At 37.7% G+C, this 16,040-nt stretch overlaps 1 protein-coding gene across 3 annotated transcripts in view; it reads left to right on the plus strand.

The window, feature by feature from the left end:
* The first annotated feature begins 929 nt into the window (after positions 1 to 929).
* The window catches only part of mcph1 (microcephalin 1), a 36,379-nt gene continuing 21,268 nt past the window's right edge, over positions 930 to 16,040 (plus strand). For all 3 annotated transcript variants that reach the window (XM_085297037.1, XM_085297038.1, XM_085297039.1), the window contains exons 1-13: positions 930 to 1,042; positions 2,351 to 2,415; positions 5,336 to 5,427; positions 6,243 to 6,361; positions 6,518 to 6,602; positions 7,098 to 7,209; positions 7,285 to 7,416; positions 7,519 to 7,599; positions 8,592 to 9,689; positions 11,892 to 12,007; positions 15,050 to 15,087; positions 15,203 to 15,365; positions 15,440 to 15,517. In XM_085297037.1, coding sequence (XP_085153163.1) covers positions 2,382 to 2,415; positions 5,336 to 5,427; positions 6,243 to 6,361; positions 6,518 to 6,602; positions 7,098 to 7,209; positions 7,285 to 7,416; positions 7,519 to 7,599; positions 8,592 to 9,689; positions 11,892 to 12,007; positions 15,050 to 15,087; positions 15,203 to 15,365; positions 15,440 to 15,517 — 2,148 coding nt within the window. In that variant the 5' untranslated portion in view covers positions 930 to 1,042; positions 2,351 to 2,381. The remainder of the gene's footprint in view (positions 1,043 to 2,350; positions 2,416 to 5,335; positions 5,428 to 6,242; positions 6,362 to 6,517; positions 6,603 to 7,097; positions 7,210 to 7,284; positions 7,417 to 7,518; positions 7,600 to 8,591; positions 9,690 to 11,891; positions 12,008 to 15,049; positions 15,088 to 15,202; positions 15,366 to 15,439; positions 15,518 to 16,040) is intronic.

Genomic DNA, 16,040 nt, shown 5'->3' on the forward strand with positions numbered 1-16,040 from the left:
AACTGGTTCAACCTGGCTGCACACCAGTGCACAAAGCGAAGGATTAGCGAGTTTGGTGTGGAAGAACTTGACTGGCCTGTCCTGACCACAACCCAGCAAAGCACATTTGAGATGAATTAGTGCAGAGGCTGCAAACCAGCACTTCTTGTCCAACATCATTGTCTGACCTCACAGATGCACTTCTGGAGTCTGCAGATTTCTGAATGTTCAGAAATCCCAATAAATACACTCCTAAACCTTAGGGAAAGCCTTCCCAGAAGAGTTGACGGTATTATAGCTGCAATCATATTAAACCCTATGGATTAAGAGGAGGATGTCACTAAAATTCATAAGCATGTCAATGCAGATAAGCCAACATAGTGTAGATCATGTGTCATGAATTTATATGTAATTCACCTGCAAGCTGCTTTTTAAAACAATCTTTCTATTATTTATTGTCTTTATTTATCTTCCTTGTTAGTTTTCAATTTTGTGATTAAATATATTAATTGTTAAAAAGATTTTTTTGTTTCTTTTATTTCATCAAACTTATTTATTTTTGCATTATACTTACGAGTGTACATAAACAACCAACACAATAAACAAAAAAGCAGTAACTTACAAAATCTGATGGCTACCTTTTCTTTGCGCATATCAAGTAAAATTAACTGATTGTTGAATTAATTAATTAATTTTTTTAATTAGGCAGGCTAAATCGTGAGTTTTCTTCATGGAGCAAAACAGCAAGTGGCACAAACTCATACTTTGTATCATAACGGTACCGCATAACACTCGTCTTCTTTGGATTAGCAGTATATTTTCAGCGTTTGCAGAGCTTAACCGAATAAAAACTGTGATTAAAGGACACACGCGGTTTAGTAAACCCTTTGTAGGGGCCCTACCACATTCCTTTCTAGACCGGAAGTGTCGTATGTCACACATTAACCAATCATAGCTGTTTGTCCCAGACTACATCATTTCCACAAACTGCACGCGCGAACAATACAAGCAGGAGTGAGTTGTTGGTCGAAACTGTGCGATTTAAAAGTGACTGCCACACAAAGTAAGTCAACGGCAACCTCTGGAAGTGCGTGTTTATATCTTCTTTCACGTCTTCGGACTCCTAAATGTCACAATAAGTGAAATGCGTGTGCCAGCGGAAGTATGAACCATAGACGGCCACCATGGTTAGCTTCGCGAGTTTAGCATCAAAATGCAGCCTAACGGTTTTGTTAACATTATTGGCATTCATTCATGCTCTTTGATAAGTGTTAAATTTAACGACTCTGCCCTATATATTTTACGTTACACAGTAACTAATGTTATATCCATATGTTTGATAACCTGCCTTGAGTCAATTTCACTAATAGGTGGTTTAGTTAGCTAACAGTAAAATTGAGCGTTTTAATAATTTGATTTAAAGTACGAGTTAGTACAAAGCTTAGAAGTCGTCATATATTTTGTATGTACCTCCCATAGAGAGTATATTCATAATTTGCAGTGCTGTGGTATTCGCTACAAGTTTAAGCATGTACCCCCAGCAAGCGTCTGTGCCTTGAGTAATTTATCAAGAAGTGCTTGGGGTAATTGAATAATTGATTTGACACAACATTACTACGCAGCTCGCTTGTTATTCTCAGTTCAGAACAAAGTTGTCAGGATCTGATACCCCAACTTCAGACAAAACTGAGATTGTTATTTTTGACCGTAAAAATCTGATAAACATGGTGTCTAACCAGATATGTTGGCCTCCAGAGACATTGTGAGGAACCTAGGAGTCATTTTTGATTTGGTGTGCTCATAAAACAAATGTGTTGGACGGGTTCCTTTTATCTGGGCAGTGTCTCTAAAATGAGAAACCTCCTGTTGCAGTACACCATTGTACTTTTAAGGTTGGGCTAAAAAACCCCATCCTTTTTAATTAAGCTTATAGCTATGACTGGATCAGGTAACCCTGAACCATCCCTTACTTATGCTGCTCAGACTGCCGCAGTACTATTGATGCTATTTATATAGTTAAATAATCAGTTACATTAACGTATTCCTGATTTGTGGCTTTGATTTCAACACTTGACACACTTGAATGATGTCTGTCATTGATACATTTCTGATGTAGTATGGACCAGGATGGACAATTTCCTTGTTTCCTTGTGTCACAGTAAGAATTTCTTTGGACTGATGAAGCTAAACTTTAATTTCAAAAAATGTCGGGTTTTTTTTTTTTTTGAGTCCAATAAGTTAGTCAAGTGACTCGGTATTGTAAATAATATAAATCAGCCAGTTTTCTTGTTCTTAAAAGTGTGACAGAGTAAAATTCATGCGGTCTGCTAGGTCACAAGCTCACAGTATGTCTTTTTTTTAAATTTTCTAGTATCTGTGTTTCGGAGGTAAAGAGGCCAGTAATGACTACAACGACCAACTCTTCAGTTCTTAAAGGTATTGCACATCTTGGTGTTATTGCAATTAGAGCAGGGCGATATGGCCAAAAATATTTATCACGATATATATTTGAAAATTTGCGATAACGATATAACTGACGATATAATTGATGCGCGACAAAATACAACTCCACAACATTACTAGCGCAAAAAGACAACCTTCCATTTATTTTCACTTAAACAAGAAGCTGGTTTTTATGTACATTAAAGCTTTATAAAAATGTAACAGTGCAAATGCAAATTCCTTGCTGAAAGTTTAACCAAAAGGCATTTCCAGTGGAAATGGGCTGACATATCCTGAGCATAACCATGTATAATATCCACTGAAGTTAAAAAGAGGTGCTTTGCAACATTAAACTGCAGTGTGCAGTACGTATTTTTCGGACCATAAGGTGCACAGGATTATAAGGCACATTAAGCGAAACAAAGCAGTCAGATAAATCAAACTTTATTAAACTCATTCTTCTTGCTTCCTCCACTTCTGTACCATTGATTCATTAATGTTGAATTCTCTGGCAGCTGCTCTATTCCCATGTTGTTGCAGTATATTAATGACTAACCTCGTATTGTGGATGGATTATCTCAGTTGTTCTCCTGACTGAAGTTTGGTCCGTTTACAGCATCCTGCCATGCGATTGCATTTGTCTCTAACCATGAGGAACCTTCACGTTAACTTTTATAAGTGTAAAAGTGTTAGTGTTCATCCTCCAGCTGCACTGTTTATGTTATGCTAACATAGCTGTGTCGCTAGCGATTACGTAGCACATAATTATATACCAGCTAGCCCAACTTCAGTAACCCTACAAACGTCACTGTCATTTATGTTGGAAGTGATAGCAGAGCTGTAAGTTTGATTTTTTTTCAGAAATCTCTCAGTCAGAACTAGAGCTGGACGATAGAACGATAACGATATGTATCGCGATATAACTTTTACTCGATAGAGAAATTAAGCTATCGCGATAGACCTCGCCGCTCTTGTCCTCTTTAAAAAAAAAAAAAAAAAAAAGGTCAGCCAATCTAAATTAAGTAGCGCAGAGCCGAACCAATCACAGCCGCAGCGTCACGTCGCGTGACTTGTTACATACAGCACAAGTGCCAAGCCGCACGTGGGTTTGTTTGGGAAGCAGCCAGCGGGTAATGGAGCCAGCGCGTAATGGAGGAAATGAGTGTGCCGACTAGAAAAATCAACCGAGCGTGACCGAAGAGAAAACAGATGATGGTTCCAACGCCGGAGAGATTGTCGAACGGAAGAGCCATAGAAGTTCCGTAGTGTAAAGGTATTTCGGCTATTTCAAGTCTGACAAAAAATAGAGTAGCGTGCACTGTAAATTGTGCCGAAAGCAAGTCTGGAAATACAATAAACTGGTGCATGCGTCACACTGTGCGCCACGTTATTGTTTCGGTGAAATGAATTTCTACAATACTGTTACTGTTAATTCTACTCTCTGCAGTGTTTAAATGCTTACATATACACACAGTTACTGTCCCTCCACACATACGACTCGGTTCTGCTTCTATGCCCCAGCTTTGTTTACTTTTTCCCACCGAGGCTTCTAGACTTCTGATTGGCCAACATTTCTGCACGGTTAGGAATCTAGCGCCACCTGCTGCTTTGGCATGTTCATAGCAGCGTTTTCCTTCATTTCTGCCTTTATGTGTGGACGGGATTATTTTTTAAAACGAAAACGGAAAATCTCCGTTTTCAAAAATACCCGTGGACGTAGCCTCAGTCTCTGACTGGAAGCGCTAATTCGTCATTCGGCTTTTGTCAGACTAAAGTAACTGTTAAAACTGTTTGAAAAGCTAAGCTATACAACAAGGAGAGATTGAGAATTTCCTTTTAGTTCTCAGTTTATTTGATATTGACAAAAGTTAGTCAGTTTTGTCTGTTCTTCTGTAAAACAAACTAAGATTTATTTTTAGAATTAATATTTTGTTTCTAAGTGGAATTGACAATTTAGTCTGTTTCGTTTGTTCTGTTTTGAAACTTAAACGCTTTAGCGGCTGCCTTTTGTGTAGTTTGCAATATTTGCCTTTATTTATCTGAAAAAGTCTCATGTTCCTTAAGTACATCTACCCTGTTGAACTTATTATGGGAAATAAATATTTAAATAAAAACAAGCTGCTGATTATTTCACATTTTACTTGTGAGCAACAGCACATTTAAATCTTACAAATATAGTTATTTGGCTTATATCGTGATAGATATCGTTATCGCCTGAAATGAAAAAAACATATCGTGATATGAAAAAATCTCATATCGCCCAGCTCTAGTCAGAACATGCTATATCATGTTTAGGTAACTAGCGAAACTAGCGAGCTAACTTCCGCTAGCTTCCTGCTAACTTCTAACTCCTTAAATGTAATAAATTTTGTTTTCATGGATGCCTGGAAGTTAAACTTCATAGTTACACCTGGTAAAGCAGCAATGCAGATCGTTTTATTAAAGATTAAAGAATTTAGACAGTTTTTATTTTTTAACTCTCAGTGATGCTGCAGTGTTCGTTTGAACTGAGTTTAGGACCCAGATTACTCCCAGATTTAAGAGCATCTTAGTCCGACAAATACGACAATAACGACGGCCGCTTGCATGTTCTACAAAAAAATGTGCTTTGTCGTGTATCTGACGGACAAACACCAAACCAGTTCCACATCACTGAAGTTGCACCATTTGTACAAACCAATTCTGGTTCATCTGTTTCACTCAACAATCAGCCATGTGTGTATGAAAACAAAGGCACTGCGCATGCGCGTTTTACTCATATTCTATCGCAATATTTCATTTTCCTATCGTTGCCTAACATTATACCGGTATTACCGTGAACAGTATAATATGGCCCAGCCCTAATTGCAATACATCCAAAATGAGGTTTATGACTTTGGGTTTAAGTGTGCAACTCTGTTCAATGTATCTGCAGATGTTGTTGCCTATGTTGATGTGTGGTCAGCCGACAAAACAGGAAACTACTCAAAACCATTTGTTCAGCAGCTCCTGGAAATGGGAGCTCAGGTGAGACATTATTTTCACTTTAGTGTTTGTTGTGTTTACAGACTGTTTAAATAAAGTTGGGTCCATGCGTTTTTAGACAACAAGGCAATTTTGTAGTATTGCCTCTTTACACCATCAGAGTTAATTTTAAAGTAAACTGTCAAGATATGATTTATGTGCAGACTTTCAGTTTTCAGTCAAGAGGTTTGTAGCTAAGTACACTTTTAATTTCACACACAATTCATCCAACTACATCTACCAGCAGTCCATCAGTAACCACTGATAATGGTTGCTGATGATGTAAGCCACTTGGTACCCACTGGCAGCCATACACGCCCATGCTGTAACATTGCCTCCAAATGGGTTGGTGTGCTTTGGATCATAACCCGTTCCTTAATTTTGGTTTCATTTGTCCAATGATTCCATTTTTCCTGAAATGTGACGGCTCTTTTAGATATTTTTGGGTAAAGCCTTATGCTGACCTTGTTCTCAAGTGTTTCCATTCACCAAGACCTCAAAAAGAAGGTATTTCTTAACCATGAAAATAATTCTGTCATGATCCACATTAGTTGTTTTCTGTGGCTGGTCAGATCTTTCAATGCTCCTGAGCTGGCCAGTGCATTCCTTCCCTTTAAGGATTTACCAGAATATTCATTTTTCCATTTATTTTTTATTTATTTTTTTATTTTTATTTTTTTTGGGGGGGGGGGGGGGGTTGTTTTGCTTTGCCTGCATTATTTGCATGAACATCTGTTTGGGGCTCATATTTAGATTTCCTGTAAGCAGCTAATTCAACAGTTGGAATCAGCTCCAGGTCTTTTACCCTTGTTTTACAGGTATCAAAAACCTTCAATAAGCAAGTTACACATGTAGTCTTCAAAAATGGTCATCCAGCAACGTGGAGAAAAGCCAAAAAAAGTAATGTGCATCTCGTCTCTGTTCTGTGGATAGGAAGGTAAGAATTATACTCAAGAGGTTAGTAGTTTTGAATTTAAGGGTCCATCATGTTTTTGTTTGTTTTGTTTTTGTTTTTTTTGTTATTATTGTGCTGTCATGAAGCCTTTTTAAGGTGTTGTGTGCCTTTTCAAATTTTTTGTGAAATGATCTTCAGATGTTATGATGATGGCGTCCGTGTGGATGAGAAGTTATATCCAGCGTTAAATGATGAAAGCAATCCTGTGCTGAAGAACAAGAAAGTGAGTGAGATGCACCTCGATGATTATGTTTATCTTATTGTAAGCTGTAAATAAGCAGTGTGTTTATTTGGGATCACTAGTGTGAATAAATAAGTGTGAATATTCTCATTTCTATTTATCCTGATGTATAAATACAGAGAAGTCACTAAATTAAGTCTGATTGTTTCAAGGTAACACACTCTTTATTTTAAATATGTGTACCAGCTGTTATTATGCATTTAATCCCCAAAGACAATTGTGAGCCAAGAAAAACCTGCCAGTCAGGGAGTGGAGTGGTTCGGTTATGCTGTTTGTGCTATTTTGCTGATTCCCTTTGAGCAAGAAGTCACTGAAAATTAATGAAAAATAAATTAATTGTTGCTCTTATCACCTGTCTGTGTGTCCTGTTTATGTTGATCGTTCACCTGTGTGTTTACTGTAATCTGTGTGTTAAAATCAGTGATTTTCATCTAAAACTATTCAAAAATGTATTCTGTTTGTGTTTGCTTCACGTAGCATCGTTGCATGCAACCAAAAGATTCTCCAGAGAGGACACCTGAAAATGACAGGCGCATGAGGAAGAAATTAGATAAGATGATGAAAGACTTTGCTCCAAAAGAACCAATAGGTAAAAGGCTATAACAGCAGTGGATTATTTTTATTTTTTTTTTGTTTGCCATTTCATACTTTCTTTTCTTCACAGTTACAGACGTGTCACCCATCATTATTGACGAGGAGAATGGAATAGTTTATAGCCCTGCTTTTAAAAGGTCAGAATATATGGCTCAGCGTTTGAAAGACATGAAGGATAAACGAGAAAACCTTTCGCCCACAGGTAAGTGCAGCAGCAGGTGAACAGCCTGATGGACTGACAGACTTAAAACACTTCAGGATCTTTGAAAGGAAGCCAACTCATGAAAATGTCACTGCCTTTCAGCTTCACAAATGGCTGAATCTCCCTCACCCACCAGATTGAAGCCTTCTCTTGGGAGCTCACCGAGTGTCCTCAAATTAATATGTAAGAAAACTGGGTGCTGTTATTGATATATCGATCTACAGGCAATGGTAGTGTGATATTTATCTTTCCTAACACAGAAAGTAAGCTTGTATATTGCTAAGAAAGGAAAGGGGTCTATAATCGAATTTAGACAGGATGGTTTATTTTCTTTTTTCTTTTTCAGCCAGTTTTTCTTTTTGTTTTCTCAAATACAAGACCAGCATTGTTTCCCTCGTAACAGTAAGAGCTCTCAAGCCAGATTCCTATTTATAATGCCAGACTGTATCCATTAGATGCCCATTTAGTGCATCAGTAGGATTGGAAACATCAATAGTACATGTTTTAGTGAAATGTATTCATTTAAAATTAAACAGGAAATGTCTGAAGGGATTTCAGAAACAACCTGTAAGAGAGAACCTGTTGTATAGTGCTGCAGTTGGCAAACAAAATGGTACATCTTACATTAAATTCACCAATACAGTGTTGAGTTTCTGTGTACAGCAAATAGAATTAAATTTCACTGTTCCCTTAGGGACATCTTTATTGACTGTCTTGGATTGCCAAGAACAGAACACACACAAAGAAAAAGACACTGTAATCAAGAGGGTAATCAAGAGCCTTTGGATAGATTTATGGTGACTGCAGTACAGTGTTGCTTTGTAGTGTCCTCTCCTAAGAAGATATCCTGGTGTTTTTATTTTGTTATATATATACAGTTCTCTTCACCACCTGTTATTTAGTTTTACCACTCCGGGCAATTACTGTGGGGGTGTAGTGTTCAATCTGGATGTGTGAAAGGCAAACAGCTGCCCGTATATTTTGTATTTACATACCGGTATTTGTATAAGGGCGAGAATTATTAGTAATCAGCCACACTGCAGAGCAAAACAATGGACAGAAGGTGGTTAAAATAAGTATGAAACAATTGATTTATTATTATTATTATTATTACTATTACACCTTAACATTTTTGTTTCTGTGTAAAGTGTACTGTTATTCTTTCTCCTACATAGATGACCAGTCAGACGATGATTCCAGTGCTTCTGTTCCTGAACTTGGTTACTCACCTGATAAGGAAGAGGGGAGAACACACACAGATGTCAGAGACCATGAACATCTTGAGCTGTCCCACAGGAAAGACTGCCTCTCACCCAACCATCATGTGGCTGAACAGGTCATAAGTGTGCCTGCCTGCCCTGACCCTGAGCATGAAGAAGGAAATAAACAAAAAAAGTCACGGAGGACCTTGGTTAGAAAAAAAGAAATGGATAAAGACAAATCAATAGATTTTTTACAAAGTCCTTGTCAGGACAGGAAGTCTGACAACAGTAAGAACGATCAGAAAGAAGGAACCCAATCACAGATAAAGTCACCTAAATTAACACCTAATAAATCTGAGAAAAGAAAAGAAAAAAACACAAAAGTAAACGTTATAGCAGAGACCAAATCCCATATTTTTCCTGACACTCTGGAATCCTCTAGCTGCCTCTCATCACCTGTACAAGGTGGTGCTGCTTCAGGACAGAAAAAACCCAAACGGGCTCAACAGTCATTTTCAGCATTGGTACGATCTTTCACTTCATCCAGTGAACACAAATGTGGCACCCCCGGTACGGCTGACAGAGGTGATGACATGTTTGAGGACTATTTCTCTTCAGCTAAACATAGCCAGAGAAAACGAAGACATCGGTCACTTAATCTACCGGTGGCAAGCGATATTAAAATACCTTTTAACTTGGATACTCTCCCAACGAATAGAAAACAAAGAAGTGAAATCTTTGGACCGAAGGGTCAAAAAAAGAGGAAACTGGAAGAAAGTGACACTGGTAAACATTTTGATCAGCAGTCTGAAACTAGCATTGAGACCCAAACTCATCAAGGGGAAGAATCTTTGCCTATGTTGGATAGTCCAAGCGTTAATAAAAAGCCAACGGGGAAAAAGCGAAGACAAAGCACCTCAACATTTACAACCATCAATAAAGCTACAAGTGAAACAACAGAAAGAAGAAGTGCATCAACTTCAGGCCAACAAACGATGTTGCCCGAGTTTAAAGCTGTGCCAGAGCTGCAGAAAAACTCTGATTTCAATGTTCCTTCTCAGATTGTGGAAAGTGAGTAGTATGGCTGCCAGAATTTAGAAAGTGTAATAATACAACCCCAGTTCTTTAAAAAAAAAAAAAAAAAAAAAAGTTCAGATGCTATGTAAGAATTAAATAAAAACGAAAAAATGATTTGCCAGTCTCATAAAATGATCTTAGACATAAACTTAGACATTTTGCATTTCATGAAAGATATGAGCTCATTTGGATTTTGAATGCAGCAACACGTTTCAAATAGCATCGAATAGACAAGAGGTTTGAAAAGAAACTGCTAGAGAAATACTACTAAACTGATAAGGTTTGTTGGCAACAGGTCTGTAACTTTTATACAAAACATCTTAGGCAGAGAGTCACCAATCTGCATAAAAAAAACAACTAAAACTTGTGGACCAATTTCAGAATATTGAAGTTTTGGAGACTATGCTATACTATGAATATCTTTTTCTCCAGTTACTGGAGAAATTAGGGCTAAAAATCGATACTGCATGCCTGTGATTTTTAGGCCCTCAGGCAGCCCTGCATTAAAACTGGCATGGTTCTAACAAGGAAATGACTGCATGGGCTCAGGAACACTTCTAGAAATCATTGTCTTTGAACACAGGTTGCCATGCCATCCACAAATGCAGATTAAAGCTCAGTGCTGCAAAAAGGTCTTATCTGAACATGATTCAGGACTCATTTAAAGTGGAAAATTATTCTGTGGTTTGATGAATAAACATTTGAAATTTCTTTGGGAAACATGGATGTCACATCCTCTGGCCTAAAGAGGAACGGGGCAATCTGGCTTGTCAGCACTCACTTTAAAAGACTGCATCTCTGATAGTCTAAGGGTGCATTAATGCTTATGGAATTGGCAGTTTGCACATCTGGAAAGGTGTGTGGATATAGATAAGTTTCAGAGGAAAATCTGTTCCCACACAACAAACATGTTTGTGAGGGAAAGGTTTTTTTTATTTCAGCAAGATGATGCCAAACTGCATACTCAATCTATTACAACACAGTGGCTTTACAAAGTCTGGGTGCTGAACTGACTTGTGAAATACAAAATCTGGAAAGAAGATCAAGGACTGTTAAGGAGCTAGAATTCTATGTCAGACAAGTATGGGACAACATTCATCTCTCAAAAGTCCAGCAGCTGGTCTCCTCAGTTCCCAGATGTTTATAGACTCATATTAAACCAAGAGAGGATGCAACACAGTGGAATACATGGACCTAGCTTTTATGAGACATGTTGCTGGTATACAATTCAAAATGAACTTTAAAAGAAAAACAAAAATGTAATGGTAAAATTTCTCAATTTAAAGATCTGAGATGATTTCTCTGTTCTACTGTGAATAAAATGTGGCTTTATGAGACTTGTAGATCATGACATTGTGTTTTTATTTACATTTTACAGTGTCTCAGCTTTTCGGGGGTTTGGGTTAAAAATGAACCCAGGACTAAGGCCTGGTCTGCTCTAATCACTTCATTATGAACTGAACAAATCATATTGATAACATGGCGGGAATCTTCACAGATGTTTATACTGTTGTCTGTAATCCCTGGGCTTGTGTGTGGCTTCACATGGCTTGCAGTATAATTATTTCAGCCAGTCTAAACATTTTTGTAATGCATGGTTCTTACAAGATAACATTAATAAACAAATGAGGCCTTTATGAAAGCTCTCTCATAATAATCTGTAGGTGTGTTTAACTTTTAAAGGCCTAATATCTTATTTATATATAGCACATAGTTAAATTAGATTTAAGTTGCACATAAAAGTGATCTTCCTATGTCACTGTGGGTTTTCTCTGGTTTCATTTTGCGAGTTGCAAGTTAGATTATTGGCTCCGTTTCCATATTTCCCAATGAATGCTGAGGTCTGACTCCTAAGATCCTCAACAGGATAAGTATAAACCTGGAGAAACTAAGTATGGATCAACAGATCATTTAAATTTAAGTGCTTTATTTACTGTCCAGGAACTAAATGAAGTAAGCACGTTGTAATCCTGGGCAGCCTGATCAGTTAAAATTATAGAGAAATCAAAATGCACAGTGTCATGTGGTAGTAAGTAGTGTAAAGTTGCAGCTTTCATTTAATGTTTCTGTGCACAAATGCGCAGACATGAATGCACACACATACAAAACAGCACCTGTTGTGTGATAGCTCGTGTAAAACCACCCCACCACCACACACACACACACAGTTTTAAATTGTCTTGTTTTCCAATGTAGGTAGAGGAAATGAATGTACAGTTGCAGCTGGTTTTGCAGAGAGCCTAACTGAAGCTGAAGGAAATTACAATAAGCAAGTCAGCTTGACTCTACAGAAAATGGTTAACAAAACAAAGGTAAGAAGACTTCACATCTGTTCTAAATGTGTAATTGAATTCAACTCTTCAGTTTGACAGTTTAGTCTCCATGCCTTAATTGAAAGACATTATTTTTGCACTGAACAATGCGTGTTTACGGTACATTTCCTACTGTGTTGTGGGAAAATTGGAAAGCAATTGCAAAAAACAGGATGTTACAAGTATAATGCCACCAGTGGGAGGTTTACTGAGTCATTAAAGATATTGCTCGTGTATGGGAGTTTGCAGTTTTAATTATAAATCTCTTATTTTCTTATTTATATAGTCGCTTTCTTTGTTGTGCTTTGTTGCCAGCTAAATTGCCTATATTAACCCTTTCAGACACACATTGATATTACTTTTCTTTCTTTAGTTTAGTGGCTGTGGTTACTTCCAGCTTACAGCCAGTGTGGGCTTTGTACAGCCCATTGTTTATCTTCCTTCGTCACATAGATAGATAAAAGGGAACATGGTGTAAGAGAACAAAAAGATTATTTTCCCCATGTTTGTCTGTAATATAGGAAGTTTAGGAAGTAAACCAAACATCGCTTGTGTGTGTAACTTCCTAATAAGTATTTCCTCCGTAAGGTCATACACTTCCATGGCTGTAGGCGTTTGACGCTACTGACGGTACTGTCGGCTCCTTAGGGTTTCCTGTGTTTTGCCTCTGTGATGGTACCATACAACTTCCTTGCTTGTGAAATGCACCTGGGTTGTGTTTTCGTTACACTCGTAACCTCAACAAGCTGTAGATGAAAATGATGTCATATCCCCGGAGGATCTTTTATTAGTTAACTTTATTATAGCTTGATTACAAAGAGGTTGTAATTGTTGTTTTGGTTTTGTAAAGATTGTGATGATGGATTAATCTCCCTATAGTCCTGGGAAATACAGTCATCAGAGATAATTTCTTGTCTTATCTTTAAAAGTGCTTATATAAAAGTTAAAACTCATATTACACAGCTTTAGGTTAAAACTGCAAATTTGTAACATAATTTTAAAGTTCTGGACATGTCGTCAGCTTATACTTATTAAATACAACTCAGATATTAATGGGACCTTTGCTCTTCTTTTGTCTTACACTTCCTACCTTTGCGTGTTCTCAGATATCTCACAAAGATGCAGTTCTTTAAAAGATCATATTTTGGCATTGTCAGTTTACTTTGTGATTTTATGTCTAAGGCACTAAAGCTGTGGATGTACACTTACTGGTCTCTTTGTTAGGTACACCTTGCTAATACTGGGTTGGATCTGCTTTTGGTTTTTGCTTTATTTCTTCACTGCACAGAAAAACAGCAAGATGCTAGAAACATTGCTCAGAGATTTTGGTCCATGTTGACATGATAGCATCACATAATTGACCACATTTATCAGCTACACATTCATGTTGTGAATCTTGCGTTTCGCTACATCCCAAAGGTCCTCTATTGGGTTGAGATCAGGTGAAAGTGTTGGCCATTTGAGCACAGTGAACTCATTTTGTTCAGGAAACCAGTTTTAGCTTTGTAACATGGCACATTACACGGAATCACTGACTTCTTATCAATTCACATCCCTACTCAGAGAATTTCCACGTTCTGCGACCCTTCTCTGTAAACCCTCTTCTGGCACCAACAATAGTGCCACTTCATCATCTTTCTTCCCCACTCTGTTGCTCAGTTTAAACAGATGTACCTATCAAAGTTGCTGGTATATCATCCCTATCGTTTTCCTAGTTTATTATAGGTTAAACAACTCTCTAACATGCTCAAGAAATATTATGTAAACCTCACTAATGTTCATGTAAATTATTCTGTGTTGCAGCAAGTAATAACCTGGCTGTTTTATTGTTGTTGGCTCTCAGTGGATCCAGTTGATCTCTCCGTGATTGTCTGAACTGCTTCATTTTAACTTTGTGCTGAATAGTTGCCATCAAGGAGATCTAGTCATACTGAGAAGAATTTCCTTCATTTGTGCTGCAAGTGTTTGTGCTCTGCCGCTTTGCTGGTTCACACCAGCTCTTTGTCAGAGGCTAATTCATTCTCATTGCCCTTTACTTGTGCCAGAACATGACCACTGCATAAGATAGAGTTTCTTTAAGGCTACTTTCAGAGTATCTGCACATACTTTCAGTTGTTTGACTTGGCTTGAAAGAATTTAAAATGAGCTTGTTTCATCAACTTTTTTTCCCCAGTCATTTAATGTCTATAAAATAAATTGCAATATCAAAATAGTGACACAACTACTGACTGCCTTCCCAAGGGGCCTTCTTGGTGATAATGTGTTTTTTGACCAGCATGGTGTCAGCTCGTGGACGGTTTTGGCTCTACTGTTCTCAGCAGACCTTAACCCCTGACTTCCAGCTTGGTGGGGGCTGACATCAGTGTGTGGCAGGAAAGGTCTGGTGGTCCTGTTTGTGGTTAGGTGTTTGTGCTGCTGATATTTTTCTGTATTAGTGCCAGGCATGTGGTTAAATAGACCACATCCACATTTACTGTTGTTACAGTAGTCAGCGTCTCTGAAAGTGTTTTTCATCTTTCCATGGCCTTGATGTTTTTGCATCAATGCTACAAAACATTCAGCTGGTTTGTAAAAAAAGTGCATTGCCACTGAAAGAAAAACTCTTTTACTTGTTCAGTGCTGCATCATTCAACAAAAATCAAATTACAATATTTACACATAAAAGAGATATAATGCGCAGTTTCAGTTTCCTGGTCTCTTTGTGTAGCTGCTGCTTGGCTACTTTAAAGTGAAGATTGTTGTTCACAGATTTCTCTCTTCCTCTCTGATTTGTGTCCCTATTAAACACAAGCCAAGAAACAAATGAATCCAAATATTCATTTTTAATCAAAACGCTGTATCTACTCCACTTATGCTTGATTGCCAAAAATGTGATGGCTGTTCCTGTAACACTAAGGATTATAAGTAGCCAAGAAAAATACAAGAGGTGTGAAACCAATGAACACAGACATTTCAAACATTTACTGGCAGTGTGTGGTTGTCATTTATGTGAACACAGATTTGTTCATTCTTGTAAGCTTTGTGGGTTCATGTTTCTTGCAGGCACTGAGAACACTCGTCATGACAAGCATGCCTACTGAGTAAGTAGGCATGTGCTTCTTTGAATACCACCAGCTTCATATTCTTTAATTTTATTGTGTTAATTAACAAGTTGGTAAAAGAAGGCATCTAATTCTTATTATTCGTCTCTTGTAGGAAGCAGAACACAGTGGTTCAAGTGGTGAAAGCACTCGGTGGTTTTTTAATTGTTGACCGTGTTTGTGAAAGCACAACTCATGTGGTGTCTGGGGAACACAGGCGGACTCTCAATATTTTGCTGGGTATAGCTCGTGGCTGCTGGATCCTCTCATTTGAATGGGTACGTGGACATTTGAAATTATTTCAAAGTTAAGATGCAGGGTGATTCTGTCTTATCTCTAATCTTTTGAGTAGATACTCTGGTCTTTGGAGCAAAGGCAGTGGATTCCAGAGGAGCCGTATGAACTTTCAGATCAATTTCCTGCAGCACAGGTAAGTTCAGAACTACTCAAACAGTACTAGTAAAAGGGTCTTTGACAGATTTACTACCAGCATTGAGTTTACAGGAAAGCTTTTTATTTTTTCCAGTAGGGTAAAAAAAGCTGTATCGTCTTATCTTCACATCGTTATTGGTTTAACTAGTTCAAAATCCTCTTGAGATTAAAGCCTTTTTCAGATATGACTCAACAGTATTAAATAATCTCTTCTCCAATTTATTACTCTCCAAATGCAATAAAAGATATTTTTTATTTTTCCAGGACATATATTTTAGAGATTTTAGTGGCACCTTAAACATAATCTAGAAAGCATTCCACTCATGCTTTAAGTCTCATTACTGCCAGTCATCCATTTACAGTAGGCTTGTTTTTCCTAAAGCATCCTGTGTGAATTGTGGATGTTGCCTCTTCCTGCACTTGCCATTCATGAATCACTGTCCTGTCCTGCCCTGCAAGGAAAGACTTGGGGTCTTAATGTAGACGAATGTCAGCATGTTTCCTCTTAAAATTGCCTGATG

This window comes from Mchenga conophoros, linkage group LG13 (genome assembly GCF_057382185.1).
Source record: "Mchenga conophoros isolate Kocher_MC1m ecotype Shallow Benthic linkage group LG13, M_conophoros_male_GT1.1, whole genome shotgun sequence".
Lineage (NCBI taxonomy): Eukaryota > Metazoa > Chordata > Actinopteri > Cichliformes > Cichlidae > Mchenga > Mchenga conophoros.